At 29.6% G+C, this 22,255-nt stretch overlaps 1 protein-coding gene across 1 annotated transcript; it reads left to right on the forward strand.

The window, feature by feature from the left end:
* Positions 1–2,594: 2,594 nt before the first annotated feature.
* Positions 2,595–20,506, forward strand: LOC148176610 (alkylglycerol monooxygenase-like). Its single transcript, XM_088034152.1, has 9 exons — positions 2,595–2,889; positions 7,455–7,582; positions 11,629–11,780; positions 11,831–11,934; positions 16,035–16,197; positions 16,245–16,396; positions 16,508–16,642; positions 20,033–20,146; positions 20,193–20,506. The coding sequence occupies exons 1-9, from the start codon at positions 2,701–2,703 to the stop codon at positions 20,493–20,495; spliced, it is 1,440 nt and encodes a 479-aa protein (XP_087890278.1). The 5' UTR covers positions 2,595–2,700; the 3' UTR covers positions 20,496–20,506.
* Positions 20,507–22,255: the final 1,749 nt, after the last annotated feature.

A 22,255-nucleotide genomic window follows, 5' to 3' on the forward strand; every position in this document is an offset into this window, starting at 1 on the left:
TAATTTGGAAAAAGTTGAAACAATTTTGTTTGAGAATTCTACATTTTGGAAATTTGAGAATTACGATTTAAAGAATCATTAAAAAAGTTTTTTAGAATTTCATTTTTTCAGAAATTTAAGAATTGCATTTGTGAATTTTAATATTAAATTTCTAAAAATTTCTGAAAAAGTTGAACATATTATTTGTTAATTTGCCATTTTAGAAATTTTAAAATTCTGTTTGGGAATTTTGAAATCAAAGTTTCAAAAATTACTGAAAATTTTAAAACACATTCTATTCAAGGATTCGCCATTTCAGAAATTTTAAATTCCATTTAGAAATTTTAATAGCTCATTAAATTTACAACTTCAATTATTATTAACAATTAAAAATTATGAATAAGTTGAGACAATAATTTAATTTTGAAATTCGTGATTTCAGAAATTTGAGAATTTGTTTTGAAAATTTTAACTCAATTTCATTAGGGAATTCCATGTAAAAATTTGGATTCTGGTGAATTAAAAGAAGAATTTCTATTGAAAATTCAGTTAAATTTGAAAAGTGGCAAAAATTTCGAAAACAAGAACTTTTATTTAAGAATTCGTCATTTCAGATGTTTGAGAATTCCATTCCAGAATTTGAATTGAATTTCAAAATTACGATTCTGAAAATTAGAGAAAATTAGTGAAGCAATAATTTCTATTGTAAACTTGTCATTTTGATAATTTAATTCAATTTGAAATTTTTTAAAAATCTTGATAAAGTTAAAATAACATTTTTATTTAAAAATTCACAAGTTCAGCAGTGTGAAAATACAAATTGGAAGTTATAATTTACGTGTAAAATTAGGACTTTGAAACAATTTTATTTGGATATTTGACATTTTGTAAATTTAATAAAAATAATAAAATTTTAAAATGGTTGAAAGTATCTTCATTTGGATATTCGTAATTTTTATAATCTGTGAATTTTAATTTCATTTTGAAAACAAAGAACAAAAATTTTATTTGAAAATTCGCATTTCAGAAACTTAAGAATTTTATTTGAAAATTTAAATTTCATACTTTAAAATAACGATTTTGAAAATTAATGAAAAAGTTAAAACAAAAATTTCATCGTGTCCTTTTGGAAATCCCATTTTAGAAATTCTATTTAATTCTAAATGTACTAAAAATTTTAAAAACTACAATTTGATTTAGAAATTTTCAATTTCAGCAATTTGAAAATTCAATTTGGGAATTGTAATTCAATTTTGAAAAATGTAAACGATTTTATTTTAAAATTCCATTTGACAAGTTTAATTTAATTCAGGTCTAACATTTCTAAAAAGAACTAAAAATTTTGAAAAGGCTGACACAATCATTTCTTTTGGGAATTCCAGATATTTGAGAATTTAATTCGGGAGTTTTAATTTATTTTTAAAATTAAGATTCTAAAAATTATTAAATTTTTAAATTATTCAGTTTACTCATCATATTCAGAATGTAAATATTAATTTCAAAAATTTTAAAAATTTTATTTGGAAATTCATTTTAGAAATCTTAGAAAATTTCTTTTGAAAATTTTAATTTAATTCTAAATTCCAGTTACGAAAGTTACCAAAAAATTTGAAACAATAACTTTGGGAATTCATCACTTTTCAGCAATTTGAAATATCTATTCAATTTAGAAATTATAATTTGGAAAAAGTTGAAACAATTTTGTTCGAGAATTCGACATTTTGGAAATGTGGGAATTTCAATTTAATTTAGAAATTGATGCTAAAATTTTCTAAAATTTTTGAAAAGGTGAAACAACAATTTCAAATGGGAATGCACTATACCAAAATTTTGAAAATTTTATTAGAGGATTCTAATTTGATTTTGAAATTTAAATTTAAAAAAACTGACAATTTTAAAAAAACTGGGGCAATAATTTTATTTGGGTATTCGTCATTTTGAAGAATTTGAAGAATTTGAAACAAATTGATTTGGAAATTTGCCATTTTAAAAATATGAATTTTGTTTAGAAATTTTGATTTAATTTTACAATTTCAAGTCTCAAAATTACCAAAAAAATTGAAACAAAAATGTTACAAAAGAATTCGCCATTTCAGAAATTTGAGAATTCCAATTGTGAATTTAAATTTCATAATTTTATATATAAATAATAATTTTATTCGGAAATTCGCCATTTCAGAAATTTGAGAACTTTAATTGAACTTGAAAATTAGAATTTTGAAAAATTTGAACCAATTTCAGTTGGCAATTTGACACTTTAATAATTTGAGAATTCCTTTTGGCAATTTCACTTGAATTTAGAAATTACGATTCCAAAAATTCCTAAAAATTTTAATAATTTACACCCCAAGAAACATACTTGGAATCACCAAAAATCATGAGCCACCCTGTATATCCTCTCCACGCCGTGTCGATTCGGTGACCACGACAAAGAAAACTTTTTCGTGACCCTCATTTCGTCCTTATCATTCCACACGTTCCATGTCAAGTTGAGCTAAAACAAACGAATAAACACCTAGGTGATAAGATTCGTGTCTTGATTACCATCCAGAAATAAATCTCCCCACCAAACTCTCGCATAATAAAAGACAAACCTCCAAGCTTTTGCCGATAAACTAGAGCAGAACTCTCGCGCGAGTTTTCCTCTAAAAATAGTTTGCCTCAGCTCATGAACTGTCTCTTGCATTTTCTCATTTTCAAAAACGAGTTCACCTGAGAAAAATGGACCAGCATTGCCAGAACTACAGTGAAGACGTGACGTCAGTGTTGATCCGAATCGTCGAGAATGAGCGGACGAGGGATGACCGTTTTGGGGAGGTTTTTAAGGGCTTGGGGAGGATGTTTTACGTCGTCGATCCCGGGGAGACCACCTTCGAGAATCCGGAAGATGTGCCGAATTTTTTCCGAAACGTAAGTTCATTTTGATTTGTTTTGGAATCGGAGTGATAGCGCTGTGACCTCGTTTCTAATTAAAATTTATTCAATTAAATAACAATTGCGATTAACAATTAAAGCCTTTATAACAAATTTGTGCCAGATTTCAATGTTTTTGTTGTTTTCATGTCAACTTGATGCGATTTAATTTTTGAGGGAATTGTGTTGCGTTCAACGGTAAACTTTTCAATGTTGTAAATAAAACGTGAACGGGTGGAAATTTAGACACCGTTTTAATGGCTTTCTATAACGTGAAGGGGCTAAATTGGAGAAAATTTTCTTTAGGCCCTCAGAGAACGAATATACAGAGTGTTTCTGATTGATTTACGCGACACTTATCGTGTTAAGTTGTTATATATGGAACACACTATGTTACATTTCAAATTGCCAAAATAATTCCAAAATTCAAACTACCAAATTCCAATTTAAAATTCCAAAATCTTTAACTGTCAAAAATTGTTTTTTGAATTTTTGATAATTGAAATTCCCATATGTCCAACAAACAATGAAAATTCCGAGAATCCAAAAATTGTGTTTTTTTTTTAATTTGGAAAGTTGCAGCAACAATTTTATTTGAGAATTTTTCTTTTCAAAAATTTGAGAATTCCATTTAGGAATTTTACTTCAACTTTAAATTTACGATTCTAAAAATTACTATAAAATATGAAACAGTGGAAACAATAACTGAATTTTGGAATTCGTGACTTGAGAAATTTGAGAATTCCATTTGAAAAAGTGAAAGAAAAATTTCTGTTGGAAAATCATCAATTCGAAAATTTGTGAATTTTATTTTGGAAATCCTATTCAAATTTGAAAAGTACTAAAAATTTCGAAAACAATTTCGTCACAATTTCAGCAATTTGAAAATTCAATTTGGGAATTTTAATTCAATTTTGAAAAACTTGGAAACAATTTCATTTAGGAATTCTTTGTTTCAGATGTTTGAGAATTCTATTCGGGAATTTTAATTAATTTCAAAATTACGATTCTGAAAGTTTGTGAATTTTAACAAAAATTTCTATTGGAAACTTGTTTTTTGGAAATTTTAATTAATTTGTAAATTACCGAAAAATTTTGAAAAAGATAAAACATTTTCATTTGAAAATTCGCTATTTCAGTAAAGTTGGGATTCTATTTGGCAATTTTAATTTAATTTAGAGATTACGATTCGGAAAATAACTGCAAAGATTTGAAAAAACTGAAACAATAAATTTGGAAATTTGTTGTTTAGAAAATTTGTGAATTCCATTGTAAAAATTCAATTTGGTTTGAAAAGTACTCAAAATTTCGAAAATAACATTTTTATATTAATTATTTAATTTCAAAATTACGATTCTGAAAGTTTGTGAATTTTAACAAAAATTTCTATTGGAAACTTGTTTTTTTGGAAATTTTAATTAATTTGTAAATTACCGAAAAATTTTGAAAAAGATAAAACATTTTCATTTGAAAATTCGCTATTTCAGTAAAGTTTTAGTAAAGTAATTTAGAGATTACGATTCTGAAAATAACTGGAAAACTTTGAAAAAAGTGCAACAATAAATTTGAAAATTTGTTTAGAAAATTTGTGAATTCCATTGAAAAAATTCAATTTGGTTTGTAAAGTACTTAAAATTTCTAAAACAACAATTTAATCTGGGAATTCGCAACTTCAGGAGTTTTATTTATTTAAATTTAATTTGGGAATGAATTTTAATTGAATTTTGAAAATGAATTAATATAATTTAGGAATTAAAATTCAAACTAAATATTTTGAAAAAGTTGAAACAATTATTCCATTTGGGAATTCAACGTTTCTGGTATTGTGAATTCCATTCGAGAATTTTAATTTAATTTCAAAATTTTTTACTGGAAACTCGTCATTTTGGAAATTTAATTTAATTTACTGAAAATTGTGAAATAATATTTTCATTTGAGAATTCATAATTTCAGCTATTAAAAAAATTCTATTTAGGAAATTTAATTAAATTAAATTAAAATTACGACTTATTATTATTATTATTATATGGGAATTCGTCGTTTCAGAAATTTCAGAATTGCATTTGGAAATTTTAATTTCAAATTACACAATTCCAAAAGCAAATAACTAAATTTAGGTAAATTCTCGAATTTCTAAAAAGTCATACAATTTATAAAAAATTGACTGACTGAAACGAAAAACTTCGTGACTTTTTTAGCCATTTGGGAATTATGGAGAGCTGAAAATTCGTTATAGATATTCGAGAATTCAATTAATTTTGGTTTTCGCTTTCGGAATTCTCGGAAATGTGAGAATATTTTCAAAATTTTGAAGTTTTTAATGTTTGATATAAAACGAGAATTTTGGATTTTCCGCCTTGTTGGAGATTTGAGAATTGTCACTGCAATTTCTTATAAAATTCTTAAAAATTTTGGAAATGTAATTTAGAAGTTCTTTAAATTTTAGCAGTTTAAACATCTAAGAATTCTCCAAGTCATTAAGTTATAAAAAAACAAAATTTTGGAAATTTAATTTGGGAATTGTAAATTTAGAATTTGTAAAATCAATTTAAATGACTTATATTTAGTAATTTTAAAAATTAAATTTTTTGAAAGTGTTTAATAATATATTATAATACGAGTATGTTATGAGACCTTTTATTTACGAGGTTGAGTTTGCAACACGAGCGAGCCTACGAGCGAATGGAGTGAATCAACCGAGTGAATAAGGGCCATGACATGCGAGTGTAATACTATGCTTTATCTACGACTACAAAAAAGTAGACACAAATCTTGGATTTTTTCGACAAAATATTTAAGGTTTCGGCTTTGTAATGTCTAGCAGAGTACTCATTAATTCGTTAGAACTACTATCATTATCATTCATGTTGAAACACTGTTTTCATCTCCAAAATACACAAACTTTAATAACTTTTGTGAATTTTTAGTTGACAAAACAAAATCTGACAGTTGTTTTCATTAAGTACTAGGATAAATTACTGAAACATTGGGTTGTAGTGGTCATTACTAAATGACTTTCAGCCAATCAGAGCCTGCGATGTGTTCATTACTACACGGGTTCGTTCCAAATAACTAAATGGTCGTAGATAAAAAATATTACTGTGGAAATTTGTCATTTCAGAAATTCGAGAATTCTGTTTCTAACTCCACAATTCTCAAGCAAAATATCAAATTTTCAGACTTCAAATTCAAAATTATTAATGATTTCAATATCTAGAAAAATTCTAAAATACAAAATTTCAGTAGTCAATTGCAAAATTGCCAAAAATCTGAGGCAAAATTTTTCAAAATTTTGAGCACACATTTTCAAAATATGTCTGAAGTGCTGACAAATTTTAGGTATTTTTAGATATATTATTTTAAAATCAGCTAAATTTTTTAACAATTTTCAAATAAAGAAAGCAAACAAATCTCAAACTAAATTTTCAAATACGAAAGACAGCGTTACCAACCTTCTACAAATTCTGAAAAGATTTTTTTTTCTACAATAAAATCTCGTTCATTTATGTAAAAACCCTATTTAAAATAATAACAATAATAATATTGCGCAATATTCGTAATTTTTCTACTACATTTCGTGGAAACGTTATTTCCATTTTATTTGCTTGTTTAGTCTGTTAATAAGAGGGAAATACGCCTAACAATAAAAATATATACAGAGAGATTAAACATAAATGTACATGCTAAAATTATGAAAAACCAAAATTTATAAACCATATAAATTAAGAATGCAAATTTTGAAAGAAAATAAAAAAATTGAAAACCAAAAAAATAAATTTAAAAAAACAATGGACTGGGATGATTCAAGGCACTCTAAACCGAACAACACGTGATAAAAATCACCATATATCCCCGATTGAAGTCCGAATAATTCATAGAAGCACCACAGTTGTTTGTTTTTTCCGATTTTCATTTAAATTTCAAATATCTAGAAATTTCTACCGACCTTTGTTCGCATCATCAGACACTTAATTATACAGTTAATTTCACTCTGCGGAAAACAAACCGTATCACATTCCTACAGACTTAATCACAAGCATTTCATTTACATTTTAAAACGATTGGAGCGGCGCCGCCTCCAGCATCCAAGACCACCCCCACACATTAAAAAACATTTTTCGGTGATACGAAAAAAAATAGCAGGCTTTGCATAAGTGACGTTTGACCACATTTGAGGTTATGTTAGTTTCCAGCGTTACCAACTTACGGAAAAGTCATGGCCTACCTTTTTAATCAGATAGTTGTCGCGAGGGGAAGTTAAGCTGACGTTTTAATTTCGGAGCGCAAATTAAGCTTCTTGGCGAAGGGGAGAGCACTCACCTCGTTGAATATGTGAATTAATTATCGCATAATGGAGTTTGCTTGTTAGAGAATTACAAGTGACAAACGGACGGCGTAATTGGACGGAAAACGGGGCTCTAGAAGGCCTTGTGTAGTTTTTTAATGTTGGTAGCCCTGTACGTTTGTTTCCAGATAACAACGACGACAATGCGGGTGGCATTTTCACCGTTTCCAAAGCCTCCTAACACGCAATTTTATGTTTTTTTTTGTTTTTTTTTCAGTCGTGGCCGTATTTCCTCGCCTTTATCCTCCTGGAAAACCTCCTTCTGTGGTTGGAAAGAAAACCGACTTTTCGTCTCAACGATGGTCTAACTAGTCTCTCCCATGGTCTCGTGCAAGAATGTGGAAGGTTGGTATTATTGCCGATGAGTTTGATAATTGTTTCGCTCGTTAGATTGACGTTTTCCGTTTCAATCAATAGCGACATATTCAATGATTGCGCTACGTTTTTTGTTGTTTTTCGCGTCGCGACGCCGAGCGTCGCTATTTATTTTTTTAACGCTTCACTGTAATTTGTAACGTTCGTATTGATTCGGGAAGAGCATGATGGGGGCGCTTTTTGGGGAAATTGGGCACGAGTTTGGAAATGTAAAAAAAAATTGATTTTTGAAAATTTTTTGACGAAACGAAATTTTTCAAAATTTGGAAATTCTTGAATTTTTAAGACTGAGCTAAAGGAAAGTTCTTCCGTTGTTTATGTACCTCGAAATTATAAAGCATGCGAAAAATTCAAATTTTCGAAATTCTGGAAAAATTGTCAAAAATTATTTTGGTACACTGAAAACTAAATAATTCTAAAATTTTATTCTTTTGTTTTCAGAATTACTCTAAAAAACTTGTTTCTTAGCTTTGCCGAATTAAGATTGAGAATAAAAACGACAAATTTTGAAAAGTTTTGATGACAGTAAAATTTTTCAAAATTTTTGGTAGTTTATATCTGTAATTTAACAAAACGACAATAAAATTTGGGAAGAATTTTAATTATTAGTAAGAACGTTTTTCGAAATTTGGCGTCCAGCAAATAAAAACTAGAAGTTTTCAAAATTTGTTTAAATATAAAAAAAAACACAAAAATTTTGGAATTGTCTGATAATAAACTGCTTAAAATGTGGTTATCAACTATGCTAATTGCATTAAAAATAAATTTTCAAAATTTTTATGTAAATAAACTAAAATTGTTTATCATTGTATTTTAGGCCTCACAGCAATGAAAATTAAGAGGTTTATTACTTTTGGCTTTCTGAAGAGTGCTCAGGCCAAAATAAAAGTGTCTAGTAAAAAAAACTAGTAATTAAAAAAAATGAAAAAAATCCAAAATTTTGGACATATAAATTGTCTGCGTTTACTCAAAACGTGGATATCAACTGGGCTAATTACAACATTACAGTGAAAAATATACAAATTTTTAAAATTTTAATAAAAACAAAATATTTTTCACAATTATTGAATACATATAAAAATTTGTATTTTAGTCTCACAGCAGTGAACATTGGAAAGTTGAATATTTTTGACTTTTTGAAAAATGACGTCCGGGCCCATTAAAAAAACCTAGAACCTAAAACCTAGAAATTTTCAAAAATTTCACAATATTGTCAATTTTTCAAAAATTTTGGATTCAAATTACTTGCCATTACACTGTGCGACTACTTAAAACGCGGTTATCAACTGTGCTAATTACAACATTACAAAGAAAAACCGATGAATTTTCAAAATTTTAATGAAAACAAATTAAAAATTTTGAAAATTGTATTTATAGATCTGTAGTTTAAGTCTCACAACAGTAAAAATTGGGGATTTTGTTACTTTTGTTCTTCTAAGAAAGGATGCTCGGCTCATAATAAAAAGGTCCAGCAAACAAAAATTCGAAATTTTAAAAAAAGTTCTGAAATCGTATGTTATTAAACTGCCATCTGCTCCAAACGCAGTTATCAACTGTGCTAATTACAACATTACAGAAACAAATTGACGAATTTTCAAAATTTTAATAGAAACGAACCACAAATTTTGAAAATCGTATTAAAAAATTTGTACTTTAGTCGCACAGCAGGAAAAATTCAAATTTTCGAAATTCTGGAAAAATTGTCGAAAATTATTTTTGTGCATTGAAAACTAAATAATTCTAAAATTTTTAGTAATATTCTAAAAAACTTGTTTATTAGCTTTGACAAATCAAGTTTGAGAATGAAAAGGACAAATTTCGAAAATTTTTAATTTCAGAATAAAATTAAAATTTTTCAAAATTTTTGGTGGTTTAAACATGTAATTTAAAAAATCGACAATAAAATTTGGGGAGTTTTTTTTTAGTAAGATCTTTTTTCGAAATTTAAAGTTTGAAATTTTGCTTCCAGCAAATCAAAACGAGAAGTTTTCAAAATTTTTTCAAATATTTAAAAAAAAATTAAAAATTTTGAATTGTCTGACAATAAACTGCTTAAAATGAGGTAATCAACTGTGCTAAATGTGACATTAAAAAGAAACTTAAGAGAATTTTCAACATTGTATTCAAAAGTTTGTATTTTAGTTCTCACGGCAATGAAAATCAAGGTTTATTATTTTTGGTCTTCTGAAACTGAGCGCTCAGTCCAGGCCGAAATAAAATTGTCTAGCAAAAAAAAAAACTAGAAATTAAAACGAATATTGAAAAAAAATCCAAAATTTTGAATATAAATTGTCTGCGGTTACTCAAAACGTGGATATCAACTAGGCTAATTACAGTAAAAAATGTGCGAATTAATCAAAATTTTATTAAAAAAGAACAAAATATTCGGTAATATTGTTTGCATATAAAAATTTGTATTTTAGTCTCACAGCAGAGAAAATTGTAAAGTTGAATACTTTTAGCTTTTTGAAGAATGACGTCCGAGCCGAAATAAAAGCGTCCAGTGAAAATTTAGAAATTCTCACAAATTTCACAATATTTTTGACAATTTTTCAAAAATTTTGGATTCAAATTGCTTGCCATTACACTGTGCGACTACTCAAAACGCGGTTATCAACTGTGCTAATTATAACATTACAGAGAAAAACCGATGAATTTTCAAAATTTTAATAAAAACAATTTAAAAAATTTGAAATTTGTATTTATAAATCTGTTGTTTAGGTCTCACAACAGAAAAAATTGTGGATTTTGTTACTTTTGTTCTTCTGAGTAAGAACGGCCGGCTCATATTAAAAAAGGTTCAGCAAACAAAAATTCCAAATTTAAAAAAAAAGCTCTAAATTTATGATGAAATCGTATGTTATTAACCTGTCATCTGCTCCAAACGCAGTTATCAACTGTGATAATTACAACATTACAGAAACAAATTGGCGAATTTTTAAAATTCTAATAGAAACGAACTACAAATTTTGAAAATCGTATTCAAAATTTGTATTTGAAGTCTTACAGCAGTAAAAATTGAGAAGTTTCTTACTTTTGATTTTCCGAAAAAGAGCGCCTAGGCTGAAATAAAAGCGTTTACCAAAAAAAAATTAGAAATTTTCCAAAATTTCCAAATATTTTTGAAAAAATCGTCAAAATTCGTAGAAAAATCCGCTTATCTCGATGTTAAACAACGATTTCTTGCTGATTCTCGCCGTTTTCTGGCTTGGACTTGCAAAGAAGAGTTCGAAATCTACAAAACCACCAATTTTTATCAAGATTCAACGGCTGAAATGCAAGAAATCAGCAGAAATCTGCACGAAATCATCAAAATTCTTGAAGAAATCCGCTTATTTCGATGCTAAACGACGATTTCTCGCTGATTTTCGCCGTTTTCTGGCGTGGATTTGCAAAACCACCAATTTTTATTAAGTTTCAACGGCTGAATTGCAAGAAATCAGCAGCAATCTGCACCTGCATCTAAATTTTCAAAATTTTAATAGAAACGAACCACAAATTTTGAAAGTCGTATTCAGAAATTTGTATTTGAAGTCTCACAGCAGTAAAAATTGAGAAGTTTCCTACTTTTGAATTTCCGAAAAAGAGCGCCTAGGCGGAAATGAAAACGTTCAAAAAAAAATTTGAAATTTTCCAAAAGTTCCAAATATTTTTGGAAAAATTTCAAAATTTTGGATTCAAATTTTCCGTCAAACAGTGCGTCTACTCAAAATGTGGTTATAAACTGTGCTAATTACAGAACAAACAGGCGAATTAGTTGTTCCAAAGCGCAAAATTTTGGAATTTCATTAATTAGGACTAACCAAAATCGATCAAATTTTGATCAAAATCTGTAATTTTGGTCATTTTAATGGTCCTATAGACGTGCAAATTACGGAGTTTACAATTTTTAGCTTTCTAATCATCTGTATCAAAACCCAAAATTGAAGAAACAAAAAAAAAACAAAATTTTAGATTTTCAAAATTTTTCCAAATTTTTGAAATCGAAAACCCAATTTTTTTTCCTTTTGTTCCAGATTGATATTCCGCGGTGCCGAAAGCTACCTCTACGTCTACCTCTACGACAACTTCCGCCTCTTCGACCTCCCATGGTCCCACCCCTCCACATGGTACCTCGCCGCCATCGGCGTAGACTTCTGCTACTACTGGGTCCATCGAGCCTGCCACGGTAAGCCCACCTCCACGACACCCCCCAATTTTTCAACCCCATTTTTTCAGAAATCCACATTCTCTGGGCGCAGCACCAAGTCCACCACAGCTCCGAAGAATTCAACATGGCCGTGGGCCTCCGCCAGAGTTTCATGCAGGGATGGTGCGGCTTTGTAAGTCTGTCAACCGGAAACGGAAGCGAACTTGATCCGGGTCTAAAGAATTTAATTTAGAAGTGACCTTAAATTAAAAAAAAATTAGCAGGCCGTGACTTTTCCGTAAGTTGGTAGTACTGAAACAACACACAACCTCAAATGTCAGTCATTGATTTTTTATGATCTATTAGCGTTTGTGAACCGACGCCGGTCGTCGCGACGCTTTACACAACACTGTAAATAAATTGATTTGAAATGCTCAAGTTGGCTGTACAAAGCACGCTGTGATCTTCTAAATTTAATTAGAAAACCTGATACTGACATCTAAGCAAGCGGGGGTACTTAGAATGTGAGTTCGCTTCCGTGCAACTTTCGAAATAACTTCGTTATTTTCCTATTTCTTAAACGCTTAGCTGTAATACTAGCTTCGCCGACTCGGATAACAAATTATTGTTTGAGGATTGTGATTACAGACGCTACGATCGAAGTGGGATTTGATTTTATTGGGCATTTACTTTTCATTCTACTGAGTGTTTTCTTTTTAAATTAGGAGGCCATGATTTTTAGATTCAGTTGGCAACAATGAAGGGAATGACACTGCGCGGATTTGACAGTCATGGCCTGCTTTTTTACATTTTTACGGATTCTTTTTAAGCCAGACCCGATCTGGAAAAAACAAAAATCGTATTTTTTCAAATTTGAAAGAAAAATATTCTGTCAGTTCAAAATTTTGTAATTTTTTTAGTCTTCATCAAAAAACTTGAAATCAGACTTCAAGATTAAACCAAAAAACTAGATTTTAGATCTCTAATATAAAAACTAAAAAATAAAATACTAAAACGTTAAATTCAAAATTTAAAATTTTCGTAAATTTACGTTTGAAAAGCTAAACATTCTTCCAATTTTCAAGCCTAATACGATATAAATCACAAATATTCGTATGTTTGCAGATATTCTTTTCACTTTTAGACTATTGAAAGTTGATTTTAAACATTTCTGAAAAAAAACCAGGGCCGTACCCAAAAAAAGAACAACCATTTGTAGAAGTTTTTCCATAATATTGAATTAGATTTTATTGTAGTAAAAAGTCTAGTCAAATAGTCAAATTTGAAAGCAAAATATACTGTCAATTCAAAATTTTGTAATTTTAGTCTTTCTCAAAAAACTTGAATTTAAACTTAAAGATTAAACCTAAAAAGATTTTAGATCTCTAATATAAAAACTAAAAAAAGTAAAAAAAAATTTCGCAAATTTGCGTTTTAGAAGCTAAATATTCTTCCAATTTTTAAGCCTAAAACGATATAAATCACAAATTTTCGCATGTTTGCGGATATCCTTTTCTGAAAAAAAAAACAGGGCCGTACCCAAAAAAAAACATTTGTAGAAGTTTTTCCATAATATTAAATTAGACTATTGTAATAAAAAGTCTAGAACAAATGACAAATATACTTAAAAACTATATCTTTGGAACTCCTACTGAAATGTCAGGACTGGACTAGATGCTATTCGACCCGAAAACCAGCTAGCTATTTTTTTAAATTCCAAGTCAAATTTGCTATGTTTAAACAAGTTCTTTTATTTTTATCACATTTCAAAAGTTTTTTATTTAAAATGGTTGTGACGTCACATCGAAAAACCAGGACCGTCTGTAAAATTTTTAAGTTCAATTTATTTACTTTGAATTTAAAATGCTCGAATACAAAATATGGGAAAAATTGCAAAATGCGCTGAAATTTTAAAGTGTACAACTGTAGTTAAAATTTCAGGACCGTATTGGAAAAATTCAAAAACCACAAAATCTAATTACATAACCTATTCCAAATTTCTCGTTAGAAAAGCTACAAATGGGATACTTAAAAAAGGAGAAAAGTGAAATTATTACTAAAAAGGCAGGATTGGACTAGAAAATTCAAAACTCGAAGTGTAGGTCGCTTAAATTTTTCCAATTTTCAAACCTAAAATTCGCTAAAACAACCGAAATCGTAGATTTTTGTATGTTTGCAAATATTTTTCTGACTATTTTTTGCATTCTAGAAGTCGATTGAAAACATTTTTGAAAAAAAAACAGGGCTGTACCAAAAAAAAAACCAAACATTTACAGCAGTTTTGAATTAAACTTTTGTGTAAAACTAATGACAAATAAAATTTAAAACTGCGTTTGAAGCGGTTTAACCCCTATTGAAATGTCAGGACTGGACTAGACGCTTTTCGACCCGAAATCCAGCTAGTTCAATTTTTTTAAATTTACCATGTTTGACCAAGTTTTTTATTTTTATCACACTTTAAAGGTTTTCACATTTTATTTAGATTCGCTGTGACGTCAAATTAAAAAACCAGAGCCGTGTGTAGAAATTTTGAATTTTGAATTTAGATTGCTCGAATACAATATGTAGAAAACATCGGAAAAGGCGCCGAAACTTCAAAAAGTTTTCAGCTGTAGTTAAAATTTCAGGACCGTGTCGGAAAAACTGACAATAAAAAAAATAAAAATCTAATTAGTGCATATTTTTCTGACTCTTATTTTTAGACTATTTGAAGTTGTTTTAAAAAATTGATTTTGAAAAATATAGGGCCAATCAAAAACAAAAAAAAAAACAAAAATTTGTATTTCTTCCAAAATAGAAGGGTATAACAATAGTTAAAATTTCAGGACCGTATTGGAAAAATTCGAAATTCAAAAAAATCCCAAAAATTGAAATTTCGACTATTTTCACAAACTTTGTTTTTCTGATTATTTCAAAATATTGTTGACCAAAACTGTCAGAGTCGTTTGTGAAAAATCCAAAAATCAAATAATTATTTCCAAATTTTACGTTTGAAGAGCTAAAACTGAGATATCCAAAAATGTGGAACAATGGGCAGATATACGACTTTAAAACAGTGTAATTGTCTAAAAGGACAGGATTGAATTAGAAAATATAAGGCCCAAAAAGTAAGTCATTTTATTTTGTCCAGTTTACGAGTTAAATAATAAATTTTTTTCTAACATCATTTCTTGCCTATTCAAAGGTGTTTTAAAAAAGAGTTTGGAAAAATACAGGCCCGTATTAAAAAAAATATATACAAGGTGATGAAAAAAAGCGCCCATTTCAGGTCAGGTTTTTTCATCACTCTGTATATATACTTGTGGTGGTTTTAAAAAATTGTTGAATAAGTCATAAATTGCGCTGAAACTTAAAATTGTACAACTGCAGTTAAGATTTCAGGACCGTATTAGAAAATGAAAAAAAATATTCAAAAACTGAAATTTTGGATTTTCTGGTTATTTGAAAGTATTATGATGATGATGAATAAAAATGACAATTTTTACAATTTTCAAATTTAAAACGAGCAAAATTTCGCAAGTTTACGCATTTTTTTCTAAATTATTTCTGTAATTTTTAAACTACATATTTTAAAGTTTAAACATTTCTCAAAAAAAACAGGGCCGTATCCAAAAAATTTCTATTAAATTGTAGTCAAAATTTCATGACCGTACTGGAAAAATTCATAACAAAAAAAATCCGAAAGCTGAAATTTCAACTATTTTCGCAAATTTTGATTTTCGGATTTGATGATTTTAAACGTATCAAAAATATGTAAAAGTTTTTCCAAACTTGTAGAAAAAATTGCGAAATGCGCCGAAACTTAGAAGTGAACAACTGTATTGGTCCTCAAAATCAGGGCCGTATCAGTAAAATTCAAAATGAAAATTTCACGCCAGGCTCAGAAAATAGTGGACCCAAAAAGTGGCAGTTTCATTTTTTTTTCTAATTCCCAATCTAAAATGAAATTATGTAGCTCTGTACAAATCGTCTCTCTCTCCTTGAGATTGGGCATCAATTTATACGTATCATTGTTGACAGTTCTACCAACATTTCCCGCTAAAGTAAGGCCTCATAACAAAGAACACATCAGTAAAACATCCCTTAAAAAGCAGAAAACCCGTCTACCCCAACCTCCTTTGGGGTGAAAAATCCTCTTAAGTAAGACATTTCCAGCGTTTTTATACACCTCCCTTCATAATAATTGGGTATTAGGAAACTTCGTTTCATGATTGATGATCGCGCCGCCTCATTTCTTCCAATTACTCTGCAGTGGAATTCATAAAAATCATCTTTGTCTTTATACTTTTCCAGATTTTTTATCTACCCTTGGCGATCGCGATTCCGCCAGCCCATTTCGTTACGCATCAGCAATTCAATTTGCTTTATCAGTTTTGGATACATACCAAAGCCGTCAAGACTCTGGGGCCTCTAGAGATGATTTTCAACACTCCGCAGCACCACAGAGTCCACCACGGTGAGATAACTTTGTGGCGAAGACATCCAATAAAGTGATTTTTCCAGGGTCTAATTTATACTGTCTTGATAAGAACTACGGGGGCGTCCTCATCATCTGGGACCGTCTCTTTGGAACTTTTGCTGAAGAGCGCCACGACGAAGAGATCGTTTACGGCCTCGTGATGAATCAGCCGTCTTTCAACATCTTGCATTTACAAGTAAGAAGGAATTTAATCAAATTTCAGTGAGATTTCGCCTTTGTACTAAAAAGGATGTAGATTTTTGCTTATTTTATGTTTAGAGAGTTGACGGTGCTTTTATGTTTGCAGACTTTTTATACGGTCCATGTCGGACAGAAGTTCAAAGAAATGAGTTGTTGGAAACATAAACTTGCTGCTGTCTTTTATGGACCGAGCTGGGAGCCGGGAAAACCGCGCTTGGGGCTGGAGGAGGACAAAATTAAAGTGAGTTCGTGGTTTATGGGGCTCAATGATTTTTAAACCGGCCATTCAATTTTTACAATGTAGCTACATTAGTGATGGGGTTCAATATTTTACAGTACAGTCCTGTAATGTCACCGAGTCTTATTTTCAAATGCATTTTTGTTTGTTTGCGGAAATTCTTTAAATTTACTGTCATTTTTTACTGTTGGAAGTGGATTTTGAACATTTGTGAAAATGAAACAGGGCCGTACCCAAAAAAAGTTTTTTCAAAATTTTGAATTATATTTTTGAGTAATTGAATAATTAAATAGTTTAAGTGTTCAACAATATCAGGACCGTATTAGAAAATTTCAAGATCCAAAAAAAAAACACAAAAGTTAAAATTTCGACAAATATCAGAGCCCTTTATGGAAAAAATAACATTGTATTGAATATTAATTTTAAAGGTTTTTAGAAAAATTTTTCCGAAATTGTAGAAAAAAAAATCGCAAAATACATCTTAGAAATGTAACTGCAGTTAAAATTTCAGGAGCGTACTGGAAAATTTCGAAATAAAAAAATTCCTAAAACTAAAATTTCGCCTATTTTAACATATTTTAATTTTATTGTTATTCTATTGTGATGTTGTTATCAATTATTTTAAATGTTTTTTTTTCAATTTTGTCGAGTATTTTTTTAATTAAATTTTTTAAAATTTCTGTATAATTTTTGAATATTTTGTAATCAACCAAAAATTGTATTTTGGGTCAAAAATTTTAAAATCCTTCCCTGGAATTTTGATAAAAGCTGTACATGGAACAATCAAAAAGTATCGCTTTAAATGTTTTCAATTTTTTTTAAACAGTTTTCTACATGTAATGTTTCAAACTGAAAATAAAAAAAAATGTTTTTTTCAAAATGTACCTAATTTTTTAATGTCATTTGAAACTCCACAGAACTGGTTAAAAACTTTGAAATTTTTTTAGAACTTAAATAATTCTAACTGAACTCCATTTTGCACCCAATATTTTCTAATGCGGCTCTGTAATTGTAACAATAATTGTGTACTTCAGATTTTGCCATGTTTTTATACATTTTTTTTGTATTCGACTTTAAATTTACTACAGACGGTCCTGATTTTGGTGAGAGAAAAATCAAAGAGTTCCTGAAAAAACTGTCCAAATCGAGCACACTTTTTGACCCAATAGCCTCTAGCCCACTCCTGCAATTTCAATGTCAGTTAAAAAGACAATATTAAATTTTAGAAAAATCGATGATGACTATAATTTTTTTAATTTTTTGAAGTACGGCTCTGATGTTTTAAAAAACAATTAAAATGAACTTACAAGAGTCAAAAAATCAGAAAAATCTACGAAGTTAGTTCGTTCGAAGCTTAGATATTCCAAAAAATTAAAGAGGGCCTATATTTTATAGTACAACCCTGCAATTTTAATGACAATCACACTGCTCTAAAGTCGTTACAATATAATACATATAGCAATTTTGGTTTCAGCTTTTTAAATGTAAATTTTAGAAAATTTTCAATTTTTGTAGACCGTCTTGATTTTAAGTATGACTTGACAAGCATTTTAAATTAAATGAGATGCTTTAGAAAGTTTAAAAAAAGAAAAATCTATCCGAAAACATCCGAAATTTGACTAGAAATTAAAAATCTTAAACGGCTATTATTTAGGCTCAAAATTATCTCATCCAGTCCTGTTATTATAATATACCGTAAAATTCACTAATTTATAATATCCCTACGATTTTTTCTAAAAAAAAATTTAAATAATTTTCGGGTCTTCACTAATTCAAAATTTTGAAAAAATTAAAATTTTTTTATTTTTTCACAGACTGGTCTGACATTTTTATTTAACTTCACAATAATTTCAGATAATCTTTGAAGGTTCAAAAAGGCAAAATTTTCAAAATAGTCAAAATTCCAGCTTTTGGATTTTTGTTAATTTGGAATATTTTCTACTGCAGTCCTGAAATTTTAATAACAGTTGTACATTTCTGAGAAAACTTGCAATTTTGTTCAAGCTTCGGAAATTTAAACTTAGAATTCAAAAAAATTAAAGTTCTGAATTCCGGGCCCAATTGCTTCTGGTCCAGTCCTGTGCCTTCAATGTAAGTTATACAGTTCTAAAAATAATAGTTTAAAAGTCTATTTATCTGCCATTTGTTCCAAATTTTTATTTCACTGGTGTTAAATTCAGATTTTTAGTTTTTTTGGATACGGCTCTGTCTTTTCCAAAAAAATACCTATTATAGTCAAAAATGAGAGAAAATCAAAAATATTTTCAAAAACACCGTAATTTTCTGATTTGGCTAGTTTGAAATTTAAGAATTGGAAAAAAAATCAAAACACACTTTGGGCTTTAATTTTGCTAGTCCAATTCTGCCCTTTCAGTGCCAATTTCATTATTATAAAGTCGACGTTTCTGACTTTACCCGTCGTTGTGTTTACACTTTATAGTATTCTAGTTTTAACTTTTCAAACTCAAATTTTCGACAATTTTGTATGTAATTATTACAGAATTCAGACGGTCCTGATTATAGTATGACCTCGCAATCCTGAATAAATTTAAAACGCTGAAAATACATTCAAATTTCGAGTTAAAAGTTAAAATATTGAAAGCGAGTTTAATATATTTTGGGCCCAAAATTTTCTATTACAGTCCTGTCGTTATTTAAAACGCTGAAAATACATTCAAATTTCGAGTTAAAAGTTAAAATATTGAAAGTGAGTTTAATATATTTTGGCCCCAAAATTTTCTATTACAGTCCTGTCGTTTCATTCACGTTCCAATATAATATTTCAAGCAAGATTTGAGATTTTGCTCGGAAGTTTTGTTGTAGACCTTCAAATTCAGATATTATTTCTAAATTTTTGAGTTTTTTAGAGACGGTTCTGATTTTGAACTATGACGTCACAATCTTAAAAATGGTACACTCAAAGAGGCAGAAAATTATCAAAATAGCTTCCAAAAACGTCTGATTTAGTTCAAAAACACAAAAATTTGTAGTATTTTTGCCAAAATAGAAAGGTATAACTATAGTTAAAATTTCAGGACCGTATTGGAAAAATTCGAAATTCAAAAAAATCCCAAAAACTGAAATTTTGACTATTTTCACCAACTTTGTTTTTCTGATTATTTCAAAATATTGCGATGTTAACCAAAACTGTCAGAGTCGTTTGTAAAAAATTCAAAAATCAAATAATTTTTTCCAAATCTTACGTTTGAAGAGCTAAAACTGAAATAGAACAATAGGCAGATATATAATGGGCTAAATATCCAAAAACGTCTGATTTAGTTCAAAACAAAAATTTTCGAAAGTGCCAAAATTAAAAAAAAAGATTCGTGGTGACGTCACAAGCGCCCTAGAAACAATAAATCCTCATTTAGTAGTGACAAATTTTATTTCCAGGTGGTTCCCCGGGAGAAATACGACGTAAAACTACCCCTTTGGTGCAACTTGTACCTCCTCCTCCACTTCTGCGTCGTGGTCTACGGATTCCAAGAACTAGCCGCCAGACACATGGTAAAAAAAATCTCACATTTTCCCTTAACGAATTTAATTTTTCCAGGCTCTCAATCCCGTTTCTGTCCTCCTCTTCGTGCTGTACATCATCGCCTCCCTCACCTCCATCGGCCTCCTGTTCGACAACGCTCCCTGCGCTTGCCTCCTGGAACTCCTCCGCTGCATGGTCCTCGTCACAGTCCTGCAAAGAATGCAATTCCCTGACCTGGACGCCGACGTGTTGTTGGCGACGGAGGTGTTCTTCACCCTGTCGGGACTCTTCTGGCTGTTGCAAACCTTCGGGATCTTGCAAATGGCGAAACACGCGGCCAAGACTGAACTTTGTGATACTTTTTATCTAAATAAATGATGAAACCCTGACTCACCTGTTAAACAAGAGGGAATAAATTACGGGGGAAGTTATTTCCCGCTCGCGCTCCTGAATAAGTCGCTTTTCCGGGCGATTTCACAAATTGCGTTTGATTCGCGTAACGTTGTTATCTTTTTGGGATTTCAGGGTGACAACGGAGGAGGGAATTTTTAAGAGGAAATGTTGCTTTACATGAATAAATCATAGTTGGAGTCTTTGATATGACGACGGATATTTATTAGTTTTGCCAAGTTTGTGAAGAGATGAAAAGGCCAAGTCTGCGATAAATTCCGAGTTATTCTTTAAGAGGGATGAACATATTTTTAGGGGTTAGAGTCTGCTTTGGAAAAAAGTAAATAATACGGGAAAATTCGAAGCATTCCTTTGTCTTTGAGCGTGTCGCTATCAATCAATTAATTCGGATCGAGCGCGGAATTTCCCGGAGAATTTTCCCAAGACCTCTGACGAAGCTCGTCTTTTATTCCAAAATCGAATTTTAGAAAATCTAAAAATAATGTCTAATTTTTCAATTTTCCGAATACGGCCCTGACTTTTTCAAAAAAAATTCAATTTTTGAACCTTGATATCTCCGGAACTATAACAGATAGAAAGTTGCGGTTTTCACCATTGTTTTTCTCGTCCTTGGGGCAAAAAAAAACATATGCTGCATATCCTGAATTACACATTTCAAATTTTGCGCAAAAATTAGGTTTCTAAATTCTAATTCGGTCGATATATCGCTTATTTGTGGCGAAAACTTAACTAGGTTGTGCTTATTTTACGCAGAACTTTACGCAAAATCCTATGCGAATTTTTACTAAACGATTTAGAAAACTTGTTTTTCCAATATTTGACCTCTTAAGTCTCCGGAACTATGAGAGATAGAAATATGCACTTTTGTCTATCGTTTCTCTCGTCTTTTTGCCCTAAAAGGATCAAATGTTAGTTGTCCCGATTTTGAAATTTGAAATTTTTTGAAAATCTAAATTTAATTTAGTTGACATCTCGTTTCTTTACTTAGCAATTTTAAATTATTTGTGCTCATTTTACCCAGAATTTCACGTAGAATTCAAAACTTTCAAAATTTTGAATGTGTGTTTACAAATAAATTAAAACGATTAAAATTTTGGAAGGTAAATTTTTAGTTGATAAATGTCTAAAGACAGATAGAAAGATGCGGTTTTTACTAGAGTCAAAAAAAGCGGAGAAAATCTGCGATGCTAAGCATGAAAATCTCTAAAAATGAAACGGATCTATATTTTCTACTCCAACCCTGCAATTTCAGGAACAATCACACTGTTCTAAAGTCGAGGCAAAAAAATATAGTTTCAATTTTTTGCCTAAGTATTGCTCCAGTATTTGCCTTTCAAATGTAAATTTTGAAAAATTTGAATTTTTTGCAGACGGTCCTGGTTTTAAGTGTGACCTGATAAACGTTTCGAATAAACTTAGAAGGCCTAGTAAGTCTCAGAAAAGTAAAAGTTCCTTCCAAAATAGTCAAAATTTGGACTATTAAAAGAAATTTTTCACAAAAAATAAATTTTTGTAAAAAAATGAGAAACTGTTGGTTTTTCAAAATACAAAATTGTCAAAAATTCATGCAACTGGTCTTCAAAATTTAAATCTGACAAATGATGACAATCCAAATTGAGTATTGCTCGAGAATTTTATTCTCAAATCGTTAAAATTACCAGTAATGTGTTTTTTTGAAAAAGAAATTTTGATTTTCCGAAAAAATAAATTTTCGATTTTTTGATTCT

The sequence above is a fragment of the Gnatocerus cornutus genome, chromosome 4 (genome assembly GCF_029298725.1).
Source record: "Gnatocerus cornutus isolate USDA-ARS CGAHR chromosome 4, icGnaCorn1.1, whole genome shotgun sequence".
NCBI classification, from domain to species: Eukaryota; Metazoa; Arthropoda; class Insecta; order Coleoptera; family Tenebrionidae; genus Gnatocerus; species Gnatocerus cornutus.

Bases quoted from the DNA above. Each gene is read 5' to 3' on its own strand.
- LOC148176610 (XM_088034152.1), top strand. From the start codon at position 2,701: ATGGACCAGCATTGCCAGAACTACAGTGAAGACGTGACGTCAGTGTTG. The intron at 11,935-16,034 runs GTAAGTCTGTCA...ATACTTTTCCAG, and splicing joins TGCAGGGATGGTGCGGCTTT to ATTTTTTATCTACCCTTGGC. The intron at 20,147-20,192 runs GTAAAAAAAATC...TAATTTTTCCAG, and splicing joins AACTAGCCGCCAGACACATG to GCTCTCAATCCCGTTTCTGT.